This window comes from Callithrix jacchus, chromosome 1 (assembly GCF_049354715.1).
Source record: "Callithrix jacchus isolate 240 chromosome 1, calJac240_pri, whole genome shotgun sequence".
In the NCBI taxonomy this organism is placed as follows: domain Eukaryota; kingdom Metazoa; phylum Chordata; class Mammalia; order Primates; family Cebidae; genus Callithrix; species Callithrix jacchus.
The window spans coordinates 182,267,570-182,286,745 of NC_133502.1; the positions used below are offsets into that span (position 1 = coordinate 182,267,570).

A 19,176-nucleotide genomic window follows, 5' to 3' on the forward strand; every position below is an offset into this window, starting at 1 on the left:
GCAGCCACGTTGCCCCACCACCCCGCTCCAGCAGCACCCACACCTGCCACACCCAGAGGAGTGTGACCCTGTGGTTGCTGAGAGCTGCCACTGTCACACACTGAGGCTATGCACAGCCCTAGCAATCCCATGAGACACATGGTTTGTTCCCATGGATGGAGGAGGAGACTGAGGCTCAGAGACCCAACGTGAGGTGTCAAGGTCACCCAGAGTGAGCCGGGGAGCTCGGAGTGTCCCCATGTCCGACCCCAGTGTCTGAATGCTCAACCTGTTTCTTTACTTATGAAACAGGGATTTCCCCAGAACCCTGTGGGGTATTTTATCTAAAATCAGCTCTCTATCTGGAGGCTTAGGGAAAGAGCTTTATTACTTGAAAATGACCTACATGCTCCAGGCCAAAGGGACTCTCTGGGCTCACCCACCTTTTGAATTATTGAGGTGTGAGTCCAGCCGCCCAAGTCACTGTTCCTACCCCTGCTGTGTGACCCTGAGTTAGTTACTTTCCCACTCTGGCCTTGAGTCTCCCCATCTGCCCACTGAGGAGAGGGTTCTCCAGCCTCCCAGGGGGCAGGGGACTGCTAGGGTGGCACAACCCACCATCTGTGAGGTGTCCAAGCAGTGGGGTGAAGAATGCTCACGTCCATCGGCGTTGAGAGGTGGAGCGGCCTGGACCCCAGGTTCCAGTCAGCACAAGGGTGCCTGCCCAGGCGGGTCCCAGAGCGCTCCAGGGCTGTGCTGTCTGGTGGCCACTAGCCTCATGTGGCTACTTTTGATTGCGATTAATTTTAAATTAATTATGATACAAGGTCGGGTGCTGTGCTTCCTGCCTGTAATCCCAGCACTTTGGGAGGCAGAGGCAGGAGGATCACTTGAGCCCAGGAGTTCAAAACCAGCTTGGCCAACAAAAGTACAAAAAAAGTACAAAAATTAGGGCTGGGCTCGGTGGCTCATGCCTGTAATCCTAGCATTTTGGGAGGCCAAGGCAGGCAGATGACCTGAGGTCAGTAGTTCCAGATCAGCCTGGCCAATATGGTAAAACTCGTCTCTACTAAAAATATAAAAATTAGCCAGGCTGTGGTGGTGGGCACCTGTAATCCCAGCTACTTGGGAGGCTGAGGCGGGAGAATCACTTGAACCTGGGAGGTGGAGGTTGTAGTGAGCTGAGATGGTGCCATTGCACTCCACCCTGGGCAACAGAGTAACCGTGTTTCAAAAAAAAAAAAAAAAGACAGGATCTTCTGTGTCCTGGTCACACCCCCCACCTTTCCAGCCTGAGGCTGTTTCACCGCACAGTGCGGTAGGGTTCTGCCTGCCACAGCGTAGGCATGTTTTAGAACAGTTTGCTGGGAGTTCCTGGGACGCAGTACTCAGCCACAGTGAGCATCGTGGCATCAATATTTCCAGAAAAAAAATCTTTACAAATAGCTATGAAACAGGGTGTTTTAGAGTTGAGGTCAGGAAGACCTGGCTCGGGCTCTGGGGAGGTGGGTCTTCTGATGTGGACACTGGGCGGCGCGTTTGGGAGCCATGGCACGGCCAGGACCTCTTGCAGCCCATGGATGGAGCCCGAAGGTGGTGAGCTTGGGAGGCGAGTCATGGAGGCTGTGCTCACATCAATGCCCAGCCTCCCCAAGGTGCTGGGCTTTCTCTCCTCGGGGATGGAGGAAGCACACACAGGAAGGGGGGTTGCCATCGCACGCATCCCCCAGCTGCAGCCATGAGATACAATTTGGAGTGGGACCTGGGCTCTGACCTCCCCTCATCCTTAGCCTTCCCCCAAGGACAGGCCGTGAGATGGATGTGGTCACCAGCCCAATCCAGGGGTCTGTGGCCAAACCACAGACCGGGAGGAAGCAGGCCAGGCCATCTGGGAAGCCCGTTCTCCTCCTCTCCAAGAAGTCATCTCATCCAGGAGCCAGGCCCGCCTGTGAGCAAGGGGAGGCTGCAGGTGTTCCTTTGGCCCGAAGTGTGTGAAAGCCAGAGGCCCCCACTCTGCTCTCCAGCCGAAACCCCCTCCCCAGACTCAGGGGCCCAAACCCGCCTTTCACAGCCATCTGTAACCCAAACGTCTGCCCGCAGCTTTGTTCGAGCTCAGTCCACAGTGGGCCACGTGGTGTGGGAGCATCCAAAGGTGGCTGGGGCCTGCCAGGACTGCTGCACCCAGATTGCCACCTGCTGCCTGTGTGGCTCTGTGGGACGCCAGCTCCACGATGCCCCCAAGTATCTGCCACCCGATCTTCCCAGATTGCAGGGCATGCCAGGCAAGACTGCCCAGGGCAGTTCCGATGGGCCTGATCTGAACCCAGTTTCCGGGGAACGAGGGAGGGGACTGAGCACATGCGACGGGCAGCAATGGACACCCCTCCCAGGCAGGAGAGGCAGAGCTACTTCTGACACACAGGCAGTTACGGGGGGAAGAGAGGGCGGGCAGAGGAGCCACCCCCTCTCAAGGCAGCATGCAGGACAGAGCCGAAGGCAGGGGTCCTCCCACAGGGGCTGGGCAAGGAGGAAGGCATGGGCAGGAACTGCATCCAAATCAACAGCAAAGACAAAGGTCACCTGGAAACGGGGACTCCACTAGGCTCTTACCCCGCAGCACGCCCCTCCTGCCTGGGCCTGGTGAGTGAGGGGCTCAAGGGGAAACCGAGGCCGGAGCTGGCACTTCTGCGTGGGTGAGGAGGGCACCAATCTGAGACCCCACCCACTCCCTGCTTTGGCTCCTCTGTTCCCAGGCTGCCAACTCTCAGGAGGCTTTGGCCCCTGAAGAACAGGAAGGTCAAACAAGGTACGAAGAGCTTTCCAGCTCCCATTCGGACCTGTGATCCACGAGGCACCATCCTGCAGAGCCACCTTGGTCCCAGGTCTGCAAGTGCACCATGGCAGACAGTGCCAGCTGATCACCGCTCTTTCCTGGCCCAGACGCAGCCTCACGCTCTTTAGCCAAATGCCCCAGGGAAGCCCACTGATGATCAGTCAAGCTTGTAGTAAAAGATGAAGCCTATTTGCCGCCCTGTTTTCACGTGGGGCTTATCAAGTATTTACTAAGCACCTTCCAGAAGCCGGAAGAGGGTTATAAGCCGTGGTCTCTGAGCCCAAGCCAGTTTCAGGCTTGATTTCTGGGAGGATTGGGGTGGATTGGCACCTTCTGGTCAGTGACCCCAGGATGGGCCATCTTGGTCTCTGTCCATATCTGGTTTGGGGGTTTTAGCAGGACTAGGCCTAGACTAGGGACAGGGAGGGCCCAAGTTCTGGCTGGGTCCAGGGTCCAGGGCCATTTGGGACCTGTGGCCATGGATGGAGGACATGGGATGGGCATGGGGGCTGGGCTCTCAGTAGATTCCCTTCACCCTCTTGTTGTCAGGGTCGAAGGGAGACTTCAGGTGAGCCCGGGCAGCATAGGTCACCCCCATTCTCTCCAGCATGTAGTCCCCGCTCTTCACAAAGTCCAGTGAGACCTAAATGCAGAGGTGGGGATGAGGGTCACTCGTGGCCAGGTGGGTGCGTGGCTCTTACCTGCCTGCTTCTCTGGAGGAGGGGGTCTTGGCCTTGCTGCCTGCCCCACCAGCAAACTCATTCCTGAGCCAGAGGCTCCTTCCTGAACCTGGCCATCGCCCTAGAGCAGGTGCAGCTCCTGTCCATGTGACCTTGAGGTGGACATGGGCATCTGGGGTCCTGAAGAGCCCAGGTCTGGCAGCCAACACGACTTACACAGGACAGCACACCTCCTGCCCCAGCGATTCTAGATGCCTGGGAAATAGCAGAAACACAGCAGCTTTCCCGGACCTGGGCAAGCACAGCGGCTGGAGCAGCGCCGCGGCTGGCAGCCAATCCAGCTTGCATCCCTGGGGGCAGGGGGCAGCTGAAACAGCCTTCTAGACAGCTTGGCCTCTGTGTGCTCCCCTGGGGCTGATTGGCCCCCAGCAAGCCCATGGGAGCCAGTCAGCCCCAGGCGCAGGTAATCTTAGGTGCAAGGAGGGTGTGATGTCTCCCAGCCTGGCGCAGCTGGTGACACCGGGTTGGATATCATGGCACCAGCCCAGCCTGCCCTCCTCTTTGCCACGGCTGCTATGAGGAGGGCAGCTGGGCCGCTCAGGGACTCTGTTCTTCCTGTACAGCAATTAAAGCCAAGGCCAGGGCCACAGGAGGGAGTCTTGGGCTCTGCTCTGGAATTCAGAGGGCTCCTTCTTGTTCCTGGCAGCTCAGGACTGGATGAAAAAATAAAAAACAAACTGAGCTGTTTCTGTGACAGGAGCTTGAGGAGCGGCGGTCCTGAGCTGTGTGTGTACCTGCAGGATGGGAAGCTCTGAGCTGCCGCCTGCAGGCAGGCAGCACAGGGAGCTGGTGGCCTTCAAACGTCCACAGGCAGGCACAACTCACAGCGGGCACCTGGCCTTGCTAACAAATACCCACGAGGCTGGAGTTTCTTCCCCACCTTGAGCCTTTCCCACCAATGAGCAGGTTTCCCTGTCTCAGGAAGAAACCTGTTACACCCTGGGGTGCTAGAAAACGTTTAACAGCCAGCTCTGGGGTGGGGCGGGCGTGACTGTGGCATCTGCCTGTTTCCACAGTGCAAACGCTCTGGGCAGCCCTGACAGAGGGGTGGGAGACATGCACTGGCGGCTCTGGCCGCATCGACTGGTTCCCCCCGCCCCCAGCTGTCTGTCTGGATGCCGTGTAGCCTGGGCTGCCCTGGTCACGTTGGTGAGGGACCCATCCCTGACTCGGGAGAGAGCCGAGCATTACTGTTCCTTGAAGAAAGGGCCTGCACTCCCCAGCCCACCCTGGCACGGACCCCATAAACTCTGCTTTGGCTGGGCCCCAGGGCCGTGTCAGGAGGTCCTGCCTGTCGTCGAGCCATGCCATCACAATCCTCCGCTTATGAAGAAGACCCCACTCTGGGCAGTGGCCCGTATGATGACCCCGCATGGTAGGTGGGTGTCTGTCCACATTTTATAGATGAGGAAACCAAGACCCCAAGAGAGGATCTTTGTCAATGTCACAAAGCAAGTAAAAGGCAGGTCCCAACTGCTGATGGCATCAACTGTCCTGAGCCTCCCAGCTCCACTGCGGGACTCAGTCCCATGGGCTGCCACTTCTCCACGGCTCCACAGGACCATGGCTTTGCCCAATGCCTGGCAGTGCCCCCTTGGGCCTGCGAGCTGGGACTGCACATCCCTGCAGCTCCTGCTAAGGCTGGTCTGTCTCCAGGCTGCCCCTCCTCCTGGCTTCTCCCAAGTGCTACCTCCCTCCCTAACTCCCTCCACGTGTCCGTCAGGGGCTCAGGCTGGAAGGCTCTGGAGCCAGGCCAGCACCTCCGAGCCTCACTGGGGCTTGGGCCAAATGTCAGATCATCTCCCTTGGAGAGATGTGAAAGATGGGAAGAGGAGGTACAGACCACCCTTTCCTCTCCTGAGGAGGCTGCCCATCGCCTGCCCTACCACTCCTGGCCATCCTGTTCTTTCCAGCCTGCTCCTGCCTCCTGCAGCCAGAGGCCAGGGTCACCTGGTGGGTGTGGGGTTGCCTGGGGTCAGGGGTGTCCGAGTGAGAAAAGAGAGGAGGGTAGGAACATGGGTCTCCAAGTCTCTGGTCACCCTGGGGGCCACCCCTGCACCCCAGGCAAAGGGCGAGCCTTGGGTGGCTTAAGGTTTGGGTCTCTGGTGTCAGGAGCCAGCCTGGCCAGCGGGCACCTCCTTCTAACCAAGGGAAGCCTGAAACCGCCAAGTCAGATTCTTCCAGAAAGAAAATAGAGAGCTGGGGAGTCCTCTACCTGCTGAGGCCTCTTCTTCTCCTTCTCCTTGCCCCTCCTCCTCTTCCCTCTTCCTCTTTTTCTCCTCCTTCTCTCACCCTTTTCCCTCCCCCTCCTTTCTCTTCCTTCTACCTCCCTTTTCCCTCCCCCTCCTTCCTCCTTCTTCTCCCTCCGTCTTCCTCCCCTCCCTCCTCCCTCCATTCTTCTTTCTCTTCCCTCCTCCTCCTCTGGGCCCCACCTGTGCCTCCTGCCTGTGCCTGGCACACTCAGGCTGTGGTGGAGGGAGCTGGTTTAGAGGGATCAGCACTAGCCTTAGCAAGGCCACAGCAAGGCCAGGGGACTCACCGGCCCGCCACTGGGGTTGCGGATGTAACCGTAGGCAATGGTCTTGTCGATGGTGAACCCAAAGTCAGCCCTCCGGACGTGGCCCACGACTTGGCCATTCCTCCAGATGGCCTCCAGGCCGAACATGGGTACTTTGCTGGAAGAAGCAGTAGAGAAAGCTAGAACCCAGAAACCACAGGGTGGAGACACATCCACAGTGGCCTGGAAGAGAATGGAGGACTGCAGGGTGCCCACCCATCCATGGCTCCACACAGATAGGGCTGGCCTGCCAGGACCTTGCTGGTCCCCAGAGCCAGCCCAGTACCTGGCTGGACACCTGGGCTCAGGCTTTGAATGAGTAAAATGAATGAATAGAAAACATCAAAACCAGGAGTGGACTTTGCTGTTTCCAGAAGCAAGCCCTGTAGATTTGGGGGAGGCCCTGCTTCCGATTTCCTTCCACTGATCTGAATGGTTCAAACATGAAACGTGATTGTGGCTTGCTCTACTCTGTTTTTTTTTTTTATTTTTTTTTTTTTTTGGTGCAGTGGCGCCATCTCAGCTCACTGCAACCTCCACCTCCCAGGTTCAAGTGATTCTCCTGCCTCAGCCTCTGGGTCGCTGGGATTACAGGTGCCCACCACCATGCCCGGCTCATCTTTGCATTTTTAGTAGAGACGGGGTTTTGTCATGTTGGCCAGGCTGGTTTCGAACTCCTGACCTCAACTGATCTGCCCATCTTGGCATCCCAAAGGGCCAGGATTACAGGAGTGGGCCAGTGCGCGCAGCTGGGTTGGTTTTTTTCACAGCACAATACATGCTTTATTCACATGACTTTACTGCCTGTGATATATGAATGCTCACTGTACAATTTTTAAAAATTGAAAGCAGGAAGACAGATTTAAAAGTAAGCTAAAATCACAGAAAGGCCAGCACCCAGGGCTAACTGGTAACACTCTGTGGCCAGTGGGCAGACTTCTCCTGGGTGACGGGTTATCGCGACTGCAGCTGTGCAAAGGGGTCACTGCGTGAAAGGGCCGGGTTGAGGCTGAGGCCACCTCCTGCATCCACAGGCTGGAGTTGCTGTTTGGGTCCCACTTGTTAATCAGATTAGGGCGAGACTGGAAGGAGGTTTTGTAAATATCTTTGGTTTCACCCTAGTTCTTGTCCTCCACGTGAGGTCACTGAGTCCTCATATGCTTCATGGAGGGTCAGAAGGTTGGGGCCAAGCAGGCAGAAAGGACCCAGGGATGCTGCCCTGTGCAAGGGGCCTCCTCTCCTGGAGCTGAGCCAATCCTGGGCACTGGACGCATTGTCACACGAGAGGCAGAGCCCGCAGGCACCCGGGGAGAAGCCGTAAGACAATGACAGCGCGGTTCCACTCATCCTCCCTGCCCCCACCCTCATCACTCTGACACTCCTTATGAAGGCTCCAGAAATCTGGAAGAAGTGGCAGTGTTTGTGGCTAGCTGTCAGCTCCCTGCCCACAGAGCCCAAAGCTGCCCACTTCCCCAGAGACCTGCACCTCTGACCCCCGCCGGCGCCACAGGAGGGACTGGGAGCAGGGCCTGATCTCACACCACCCTGCAACCCAACTGGGACTCAGGTTCCTGGAATCCAAACTCTCCTGGTAGGGAGAACAGGGGGTCAGGGTGTCCCAGGCAGGGTCTCCCCTTCCACCTCTGCCAGGTGACTGGGCATGAGTCCCTGCCCCTTGGCACTGCGTGGTTTCCATTTGTAAGTGGGGATGGTGGCCCCAGCCAAGCCCCTCTCTCCGCATCGGAGGGCTATGGGGAGGACTAAACCAGAAGAGGATGGGAGGTGGTGGCACAGTGACCGGGAGGCCAGGTTCCCTGGATTCACCCTCCTAAGGCCCTCGGCCTATACCCACCACAGAGGGGTAGGCTGGGCTGGGCTGCGCCTTTCTCTCTTGAGACCTTCGTTTGAAGAGCAGGGAGCCTTCCCTGCGTCCCCACATGCCCTGATGGCCTGGGAGGGGTCCCCACCAGGTGCAATTTTATGCTTCTCCCTGGGTGCCTGTCGGGCTCTGCCTCTTACTCGACAGCCTGTCCGGCGCCCAGGATCAGCTCAGCTCTGCCTTTAACAGCATGGGAGCAGATGGCAAGATGGCCTCTCTCTTTGGCCTTGATTTTCTTGTCTGCACTGGGCTGTCGGGTGCGTTCTGGAAGAGCATGGCTGACACATAGGAAGCGTCAGTACCAGGGGCCTTAGACTGGGGGACTGAGCAGCGCCTGCCTGCCCTGGCTATGGGCAGTTGCTTCCGGGTAGGCGTGGGGCAGCGGGATACTCACTCCTCCACGGTGAAGCACACCAGGCGTCGGCGGAGGCCCGCAGCCCGCTGCTGCTCCAGCGCCTCCCGACCCAGGAAGGGCACAGGCGACTTCAGCCTGCAGGTGAAGGCCAGGCCTGCCTCCAGGGGGCTGTCGTCCGGCCGCAGGTCCGAGTGCCAGTGCCGGTAGCCTGCAGGAAGGGAAACCATGGGGTCGGTGCCACCTTGAGGGGGATAAGCCCTTTAGGAGATGCATGAGATGCTGCCCAAGCCCACCCCTGCAGCCTCCAACCCACACCCTCAGAGCTGCTTAGTCACCTGGGCAACCCGCGGGGAGGCAGGGGTGTCCCCAACCCCAGAAGGTTCCCTGGGGCAAGCCCCCCAGCAGACTGCCCATCAGCACTGCAGCCCTCTGCACCCTCAGGTGGGGGCATCAAGGAGGGGCTCGTGAAGGGGGAGCTGCCTGATGCCCAAGCTGGGTGCCCAACACCCAAGGGAGCTGAGCCTCCATCCTTGCCCTGGGCAAGAGTCTGGGCTTCCTCCAGAGGCCATAGCACCTGCTCCCCTGGGCCATTCTTCACAGCTCTCAGGAAAACCAAGGTGCCCAATTCCTATCCAGCTTGGCCCTGCTCCCCAGGTGCCAGGCAGTGCCTCAACTCTGAGTCCAGGTGTGTATAGGTGTTGCCGATCCCAACACCATCCCTGGGGCCCTGTGTGAAGACCCTGGGCAGCAAGCGGGTTTGGGAAATGGAGGATGCCAGGTGCTGGGGTTGGGGGAGGAAACGGTGTGGAAAGAAGGAAGCCAGGTGATGACATAGGGAAGGTAACCTTTCAAGCATCACCCCCGCCTGTCCCCCTGCGCCGTCCAGACCCTGCACTCACCTTTCTCAATGCTCAGGGAGTCGATGGCGCGGTACCCTGCATTGATGAGGCCATGCTTGGCACCGGCAGCCATCACAGCTCGGTACACAGGCACACAGGACACCTTTGGAACGTGCAGCTCCCAGCCCAGCTCCCCGACAAAGGTCAGCCGCATGGCCCGGACCTGGGGGATGAGGTCATGGCTTAGATATGGCCAGGCGGGATGGCCACCACCTCCAGGTACAGGCCACCACCTGATGGTCCAGGCCTCAGCCACTGCCTCCTGGTGGACAGCTCCTGCTTCACCGTAACTATCAGCTGGCCCTAGGTCACAGCTGGACTGCCATCAAGAAATAGGGTCTTCCAAGGAGAGCTCCCTCCAGCTGCTCTGGAATTCTTTAAGAAGAAGGAAGAGGTCACCTTTGGGAGTGGGAGATGGTAGGTTTGCTGTCTGCAGACAGCTCTTCCACAGGACTGGGTTAGCTTCCTGTCTGTCATAACCAATGACCACAGCTGGTGGCTGAAAACAATAGCAGGAAACACTCTCGCGGTTCTGGAGGCTCAAAATCCAAAATCGCCGTGCGGGTGAGCCACACTCCATCTGCAGGTGCCAGAAAGGGCCCTTCCACTTCCCAGGCACCTCCAGGTATCCTCGGCCTATGGCTGCACCGCTGCTGTCTCTGCCTCAGCCCTCACAGCCTTCCCTCTGTGTCTCTATGTCTTCCAAGGACACTTGCCACTGGATTTAGGACCCTCCCTGTCCCTCAATAATGTCATCTGGAGACGCTGACGTTAACTACACCTGCAAAGGTCCCTTTTCCAAATAAGGCTGCATTCACAGGTTCTGGGGAGTTAAGATATAGAACTATGTTTTGGGGTTCACCATTTAGTCGATAGCAGGGACCTGGGGCCAGCGTCTCACCCTCCTTACAACTCCGTTCCTTGTCTGTAAGATGGGGTTGGAAGCCTGGCTTTATCACTTTCAGAAGCTCTGAGACAGGTCTGCAAGGGGCAGGGGGAAGGCAGCAGCACGGTGCAGGGGACATCGCCCTGGCTGCACTTGGTGGGGACAGAGGCATTGGGGAGAGGACAGCCAGGCGCCAAGCGCTTGGTGGGGACAGAGGCATCGGGGAAGGGGACAGCCAGGCACCAAGCTCATTGTCCGAGGTGCCCATCAGCACCATCTGGTCAGCCCCGGCCCAGCACAGGACTCTGAAGATAGGCGTAGCCTCTGCCCGTCAGGACTTGGCTTGGCTGTAAGCACAACCATGTTCTGGGTGGGGAAGGTGCCAGAAAGCAAGACCCCTGCCTGGGACGCCAGACCAGGCTGGCAGGCAGAGCAGGATGGGCCTTCCAGGGGAGAGTAAAAGGCTCAGCACCGGGCAGCAGGTGTGGTGAGAGGCAGGAGAGAAAGGCCTGTGGGGCTGTGGATATCTGACTGTAAAAGACACAGTGACCCCAGACCCTGCAGAAATGAGTGCCAAATATCACGTGCTCATGGGCCAAGTTTCATCTCATCCCTCCGCAGCCCATGCAATGGTGGAAACTCTGTCTATAAAGTCTGCAGGCTGAGCAGACACAGAGGCTCCCGGAGGCACTGAGCGGGCCTGGGCACACGAGGCTCTGCGGAGGACAGCTGGTGTCTTTGGGAGGGTGTGTCCCGCACACCGGCACACAAGGCTAGCACTCGGCCACATGGAGGCCACAGGAGCGTGGGGGGCTCCTTGTGCAGGAGACGTGATTTTCCTGGCACACTGGGTTCGGGTGCATGCCACGTCCTCACCCAGCATCTGGCGTCTGTGTCCTCACCTTCAGGCAAACCCTTGAACCGACCGGCTCCCAAGGGAAGGCCTGAGTGCTCAGCCCTGGGACCACAGAGGTCACAATAGGAATGGGGCGAGCTCAGCGGATTGCAGGACCCCAGACAGCAGACAGGCCCGCCCTGTCCAGCTCCCGCTGGCATGCGCCTATAGGAAGGAGGGCAGAGGCCGCTCTCCCAACCACAGGAGCAGCTCCTTATAAACCTGACTGACACTTTAATCACATGGCCGCTGAGGGGCTAGATTCTTAAAGCTTTGGAAACAGCGCAAATTTGCTCTAAGTTACCATTTGCCCAGGCCTCTTAAAAAACTCAAAATTGACACAGAAAATGTACTGTTGACATTTCCCTGCTTCCCTGGTGCAAGCCGTAGGCCCCTGACAAAGATTGCCTTGCCAACGGGGTTCTAATTTTAGACAGCCTATGGAGGAGCTCAGGGCTCAAAGCCAATCTCATTTCCAAACAGCAAAAATGATTTTTAAAGCACACCTATCTGCAGCCTTCCAATTGTGGATCCATGTTCAGACAAATACCTGTCACCCAGCTCAGTGACAGGGTCGGTGTTTACGGGTGGAAGGGAGGAAGCAGTCCCATCCTTCCTGGCTCCAGCAGCTCAGCGAGGACGCAGTCAGCTGGGTCTGGGTCTCCGCTGTACCCCGTGCACAGTCCGGCCCAAGAAACAGTCCCTGAACAAAGGAGGAAAACAGGGCCACACCTACTTCCCAGCAAAGCGAGGGGGGTCTGGGTAAACCCAGGGGCCTCTCTAAGTCCACAGAATCCCTGGTTGCTGAGGCATCTCCCGTTTTCCTCCACTGAAGCAGTGGAGCAGGGCCAGCCCTCCGTTTTTCCAAGTAGGGACCCATGAGGAGAGCGACAGGATGAGTGAGGACATCGGAACACGGACTTCCAGTCAGCCAGGCTTGGGTGGGAACGGCATCTCCCAGTGCCCACGGGGATCAGCCCATTTGGCCTCAGTGCCATCCTCTGACCAGTCGGCCAGGGACCACAGGCGTGCGCCGCACAGATGGAAGCACAGGGCTCGGCACGTGGCCTTTGGCCATCCTGGCTCCAGTGGGCTGTGAAAGCCCCAGATGCAAGATGGAACTCCTGGCTGTGGATGGAGTCACAGAATTGTGGAATATCAACAGGAAGGGCCATAGGTCAGGTTTTGTTTAAAACCTTTCCACATCCTGAGGATTCCATGCAAAAAATCTGCTCAAACTATTAAAGTCAGCAAAGTTGCAGAAAATGAAGTCAAATGACCCTCCCGTATGTGGTCACGTGATCTCAAGGGCGCTGGGACCACTCACGTGGAAACAGTTCCCAACAAGTGGTGCTGGGAAGATTCATTAGCCACGTGCAGAAGAGGGAAGCTGGCTGCTTACCTTACATCATGTCCAAAAATTAACGAGACATGGAACAAAGACATAAGGTACTAGCTGTAGTGGCAGAACCTCTAGAAGAAAGTGCGGGGAATTGGAAATAGCAAGGGTTTCCTGGACAGAACACCAACAGCACAGGTCACAGAAGCAAAACTCAGATGGAAGCACATTAATCCCAAGCACGTTTGTGCATCAAAGGACAGTAACAGTGAAAAGGCAACCCTCCTGCCTCGGCCTCCCCAAGTAATGGAGAGAATATTTGCAAATATTGCATACAAAGGCCTTCTACCCAGACAGAATAAAGAACGCTTACAACTTAACAATAAAAAGTCAAATACCACCATTAAAACTGGGCAAAGGGGCGGGTGTGGTGGCTCACACCTGTACTCTGGGATACCGAGGCGGGAGGACCACCCAAGGTCAGGAGTTTGAGATCATCCTGGTTAACATAATGAAACCCTATTTCCACTAAAAATACAAAAAAAAAGTTGGGCATGGTGGTGCGCACCTGTAGTCCCAGCTACTCAGGAGGCTGAGGCGTGAGAATCACTTGAATCCAGGAGGCAGAGGCTGCCGTGAGCCAAGAATGCGCCATTACACTCCAGCCTGGGTGACAGAGCAAGACTGTCTCAAAAAAGAAAGAAAAAAGAATGGGCAAAGGACTTGAATAGACAATTCTCAGAAACAAATGCAAATGGCCAAGAAGCTGAGGAAAAGATACCCCACACCACTGCTCACCAGAGGCAAGCAAACCCAAATCACAGGGAGCCATCACTTTATGCCCACGAGGGTGACAACTACACAAACAAGAAAAAGGAAGTAACGAGTGTTGGTGGGCACGTGGGGAAACTGGACCCGTGCTCTGCTGGTGGGAACGAAAAGCCAGGCAAGCACTGTGGAAAACAATGGTGTGGGTCTTTAAAAAATCAAAGACAGAACTTCCATGTGACCCAGAACCCCACTTCTGGATACACACCTAAAGGAACTGAAAGGAAGGATTTGAAGAAGGATTTGCACACTTGTGTGCACAGGGTTATTCACGATAGCCGAGGGGTAGACACAACCCAAGGGTCTATCAACGGAGGATGAAAAAGCCAAGCATGGTGGCTCACACCTGTAATCCCAGTACTTAGGGAGGCTGAGGCAGGAGGACTGCTTGAGCCCGGGAGTCTGAGGTCAGCCTGGGCAACATAGGGAGGCCCTCCCTCTACAAAAAAAAAAAAAAAAATTTAAAGTTAGCTGGGTGTGGTGGCGTGTGCCTGTAGTCCCTGCTACTCGGGAGGCTGAAGGGGGAGGATCACTTGAGCCCAGGAGGTTAAGGCAGTCACCTGAGATCGTACCACTGCACTCTAGCCTCGGAGACAGAGTAAGACCCTGTCTCAGAAAAAACAAAAACAACAAAACCCACCAAAAAACAGATGATGTACAGACAAAATGTGTTCTGTGCACACCATGGAATGTTATTCAGCCTTAAAAGGGGAGGAAATTCGGATGCATACCAGAACATGGATGAACACGTTAAAAACACATCATCCTGAGTGACAGGAGCCAGTTGCAAAAGGACAAATCCTGTCTGAGTCCACTCATGTGAGGTCCCTAGAGTCACCAGATTCATAGACATCGAGAGCAGAATGCAGGGCATGGGGGCTGGGGAGAGGGGAGGGAGTCCTTCAATGGGACAGAGCTTCCGTTTCACTAAATGAGGACATTCTGGAGGTTTGTTTCACAACAACATGAACATACTTAACACTTTAACACATCAACCAACAAACCAACTCCTTTTCTTCCTGGGAAACTGAGGCTAGGGACTGAGTGACTGGCACTTTCTGCCATCCTGGGCCCAGGAACTGAGGAGCCAGGGGAGGCAGGGTCTGCAGAGACAGAGACAGGAAATTGGGAATTCAGGGAATGTGAGGCAACGGCCTGGGCCAGACCAACAGAAGGTCGGGGAGATACCAGAGACCTGGGAAAGGCAGTCTTTAAAAAGACAACAGCGAAGAATTTTCCAGAAGTGAAGATGGTTGGGCATGAGCTGTCAGACTGCAAGAAGCACAATGGCACCAAATGGGATAAACACCAGTGAATCCTTGGATGGAAAACACTGGGGTCTAGGCAGGCATCAGAGTGGGCAGGGCGCAGAGGGGGTGGGTGGGGAGGACAGGAGGAAGAAATGAGAGAGAAAGACAGAGAGAAAGAGGCAGAGAGAGGCCGGGCACAGTGGCTCACTCCTGTAATCCCAGTACTTTGGGAGGCCAAGTCAGACAGATCACTTGAGGCCAGGAGTTTGAGACCCAGCTGGCCAGCATGGCAAAACCCTGTCTCTACTAAAAATATAAAACTTAGCCGGGCGTGGTAGTTGGTGCCTGTAATCCCAGCTACTCGGGAGGCTGAGGCAGGAGAATTGCTTGAACCTGAGAGTTAGAGGCTGTAGTGAGCCAAGATTGCCCGACTGCACTCCAGCCTGGCAACAAAGTATAAATAAATACATAAATAGACACAGAGCGAGAGAGAGGCCTAAAATCCTGAAACCACCCCTTGGTGTGGCACTAGTCAATGCTATTCTACTATAGAACAGTATCTTTGAAGCACAGAGCTTTGGACAGAACTGTCAGCCTAGAAACCCACCTCCTCTGGGGTTGAGGGGGTAAGGTGGACCGACAGTGTCCTCAGATGCAGACAGAGCTTATTATGCACGATTCTTGTTGGTAGAATCTGTAGAGGATGCACTGCAACATCCAACACCTTCAAGCCCGGACCCCTGACCTCACCTGGGTGCAGCTTGAGGGTCAGACCAGAGCAGAAACCTGGCCAGGTGGGGGTCGAGCTGGAGGAAGACCAAGGTGAGGCGAACTCTGCCTCCTGGTCAGGAATAGGCGCTTTGGAATCAAACCCATGAAGGGTGGGGCTAAAGAGGACCCCTCCACCCATGGAACTAATCAGTCCCCTGGAGTTTGTGATCAGCAGACTGAGTTCTGCAAATAAAGGATTGGAGCAGGGGTTTTTCATGGCCGAGTGGACCCTGCTGGGAGCCGAGTCCCTTCCTGCTTGGCCCTGGCTGGGGGCTAGGACTCAGGACCCACAGGGCTGCCTGGTGCCCGCCTTCCCAGTGGCCAGGCGCTGTTCCAGCCAGCCGTCCTGGAGAGGAAAACGACTAGTAAAGCCAGCAGAGCCACCTGCCAGTGGCGGCCTCTGCCCGGGCTCAGACTCCTGGGCTGTAGGTTGTAGTGAGAGAGGACCCTTCTGTGGAAAGAGATCACGTGGGGTGAGGCTGAGGCCCACCGAGTGCCCCACACTTAGGCAGATGTCGCTACTATGACCATGGCTCTCACTCCAAATTGGCCTGAGGGCACTCTCTTTTTGGAGGGTTCTGGGTGTCAGACCCCTCCAGGACTGGGAGGGAGTTCTGCACGATGCCGCTGGTCCCCAGGGGTGAGAGACCCCTGCCCTGCCTGTCCTGTTCCTTTCAGGCCACTCAGGTGACACACCCGGTCTGCAGGCAGGTGCAGAGCCCTCCTGCTCTGGCCCACACAGCACTGGCACCCATTCCCACCAGCGTCCACCACCGTGGCCAGCAGGCTCGAGGCTCACCTGCTTCAAGGGTGCTAGGGCTCAGACCACAATCCCCCAAGCAGGGCGCCTGGCCTGATAACTCAGAACTAAAGGAGAACAGAAGGCCTCTGGGGCAGCCCAAGCCTCTCTCCGACCTCCTCCTCCCCTCCCTTCTTCCCCGGGCCTCTGGGTCTCCCTTTCCAAACCGCTCCTGTGCTACATAAAGCTTTGATTAAACACATCTGGTGTGCTCTTCTCTTGTTAACCTGTCTTTTGTTACAGGGCTGTTGCCTGTGCCCCTGATGATGGGTGAGGAGAGGGATCACACCTTTTTCTTTCCCTACGAAAGCAAGGTGAGAACCTGGAACAGATCACACCTCCAAGACCCCCACTCAGGGCCCTCTGCACTGGTTCTGCAGGAGGTCACTTGCCCCAGACAGAAGCAGCAAACCCAGGGCAGGACAAAGCTTCCAACCACCCACTACACAAACAACCTCAATCCAACCTCCCCTAGGGCAGCAGGCACTCCACGCTTTCTTCCCTCCCTCCCTTCCTCTCCCTTCCTCTCCCTTCCTTCCTTCTTTTTCTTTCTTTCTGGTTTTTTTTTTTTTTTTTTTTTTTTTGAGATTGAGTCTCGCTCCTATCGCCCAGGCTGGAGTGCAGTGGTGCCATCTCAGCTCACTGCAACCTCCACCTCCCGGGTTCAAGCGATTCTCCTGCCTCAGCCTCCCGAGCAGCTGGGATTACAGGCATGCACCATGCCCAGCTAATTTTGTTTTTAATAGAGATGGAGTTTTGTAGTGTTGGTCAGGCTGGTCTCAAACTCCCAACCTCAGATGATCTGCCCGCCTCAGTCTCCCAAAGTGCTGGGATTACAGGCGTGAGCCACCGTGCCTGGCCCCCTTCACACTTTCACGGCAACAGCTTGACCCTCGACCAGGAACATTGTGCCCCCACCTGCGGGTCTCTCTGGGCTGCACTGGGGAACCTGCCTGTGGCACCGGGTATCTGTCTAAGACCTCAGCCAATCTGCATAGGTTCCATAAATCGAGTTTTCAGGCAGAGGCTGGCCCCCAGTTGGTCTCTGACTGGCACGTCATGGTTATCTAATGCGGGCGGGTGCAGACGGCTCCATTCTGAACTAATCGAATCCTAAGAGCGCCTTGACGAGGACTTCTCACTGTCAGGAAAAGAGATTCAATTTCCTTTTGAGCTGAAATTAATTTTCAGAGAAAATCACTTTATCGCCGTGCCCCGAGGAGTGCTCCCAGCCCAGCACTGCCGCTTCGCAGGGGGGCCTGGCCTCGGCGGGAGCTCTGGGAACGCTGTGTCCGGCCAAGCAGGGCTCAGGGAAACACACCGGGAGAGCACTGCCCCCGGGGAATCTTGCTGGCCTGGAGGCAGATATTTGGGGAGCAAGGACAGCTGGTCTGCTGGCTGCTGAGTGACCAATAACTTTTCCCCACCCTGCTTGTTCCTCTAGCAGTCCAGGGATCGTGGCAGCCTGGGTCAGATCCCAGCCTCTCAGAAGAATCACGGCAGAGCAGCAGCAGCGCTCAGCTGGGAATCACGCCCAAGGCGTCTGGTGACGAGGAGGGTCTTTGGGCAGCAGCAGGCACCCCCTCTCACGCCCAGGGCCCAGATCTGCAGCTCTGGCCATCGCCCTCGTAGGCCCTCACATCTGCTTTCCACCCAGAGGCTCCGCTGACTGCGCAGCACGCACATTCCTCTCCTGCATCTGCTTGGCTGGGATCCAATCGATCGCCTATACATACTTGGCTCAGCCCCATGCTCCAGCCCAGCGTTTCTTCACGTTGAGGGATATGTCATCAACATGCTTTTAAGCCAGCACAAGATATTATTTAGGAGAATGAAATTCTCCCTGGATTCGGAGATTCCAGAATGTCTGGATAGACTTACGGAATGATCCGGAAAGAATTTTAGATATTGTGCTACACTTCATGCTATAGGTGGGGACACTGAGGCCAGAGAGGCGCCCACAGACGGCCAGGGCAGGACGGGAAACTGGGTGTCCGGCCTGAGCTCCACAGAGCCTTCAAGCTCACATGGAAGCTTCAGTCCCAAACCCCCCAGTGTCTGTGGCTGACTCAACTCTCATTGCCTGCCTGCCTGTGAGGCCCCACGGCAGGAGCTGGCTGTGGCCAGTGGCTGAACCCCACCCATCTTGATGGCCAGGAAATGGGGAAGCTACTATGTCCCAGGCTGGGGCCACCTGGGAATGTGTGGCCCTGGCCGCTTTGAGGGACAGTTCCCAGGTCAGCAAAAGCCATAACATTGACACCAAGGACCCAACACCTCTGCTCTCCTGGCCCCACCTCCCTAGGGCTCTCGAGAGAAGGCAGCAGTCCCTGAGGACAGGATCTGCCGCTGCTCTGTCTTCCACACCCTCAGTGGTGCCTACTCCTCAAGTCCTAGCTCCTTCTCCCGGGAGCTGGACCCACCAGCCATCCAACAACTTCAAGCCCCAAGGGCAGGAGTGGTCCTCCAGAACATGCAGCCTGGCCATTCCGGAGAGCCGCAGGGAGGACAAGGAGGGAGATGGCCAAGGAGGAGCCAGTGGGCTGCAGTCAGTGCTGGGCACCAGGGTCTCTAGGTGAGGACGGTTAGCCCCAGCTCACCCCCAGCCTGCCCCCAACGGGCCCCATGGACTCCAAGAACATGAGCATGGGAGGGACCCCACAGAACCAGCCACTTAGCCCAGGTGACAGTAAATCTGTATGCTCTAACGCCATGTGTCTTCCTAAGGAGAGTGGCCCTGGGGCACCGGCTGTCCCCGGCCAGGAGCTTGTTCATGCCGACAGCCGGTGCTGTGGGGAGACAGAAGCCTGCCCTCAGCATCGGGGGCATCTGCTGCCCTGGTCCTGCCACGGGGCTGGGAGGTGTTGGCATGGGGACCGCAGGGACCAGGAGAATGCTGGTGGGTGGCAGGTGGAGTGGGGACAGCCGATGTGGGCTCCTGGCCCATCCATAGGCCCCTGGGATCAGTCCCAAAGCAGAGCCCCCCCAACACGGTGCACACTTTGTTCCCAGCCAAAAGGCGAGACACCTGGGTCTCGCCCCACCCTGTCTCTTGCCAACATGGGACACCTGGGGTCTTGCTCCACCCTGTCCATCTCTTGCCAGCACTCAGTTCTCTGTGGCCACCTTTGTGGGATTCTCAGTTCCCTGAGAACTCCTTGGCCTG

The 19,176-nt window shown here is 56.8% G+C and overlaps 1 protein-coding gene across 4 annotated transcripts in view; it reads right to left on the reverse strand.

Annotated features, from left to right (window-relative positions):
- Nucleotides 1-3,001: 3,001 nt before the first annotated feature.
- SARDH (sarcosine dehydrogenase) overlaps nucleotides 3,002-19,176 on the reverse strand; it is a 71,824-nt gene continuing 55,649 nt past the window's right edge. For all 4 annotated transcript variants that reach the window (XM_078331199.1, XM_002743456.6, XM_078331192.1 and 1 more), the window contains 4 exons: nucleotides 9,243-9,405; nucleotides 8,383-8,551; nucleotides 6,092-6,227; nucleotides 3,002-3,455 (listed from right to left, as the gene is read on the reverse strand). In XM_078331199.1, the coding sequence (XP_078187325.1) occupies nucleotides 3,330-3,455; nucleotides 6,092-6,227; nucleotides 8,383-8,551; nucleotides 9,243-9,405 (594 nt within the window). In that variant the 3' untranslated portion in view covers nucleotides 3,002-3,329. The remainder of the gene's footprint in view (nucleotides 3,456-6,091; nucleotides 6,228-8,382; nucleotides 8,552-9,242; nucleotides 9,406-19,176) is intronic.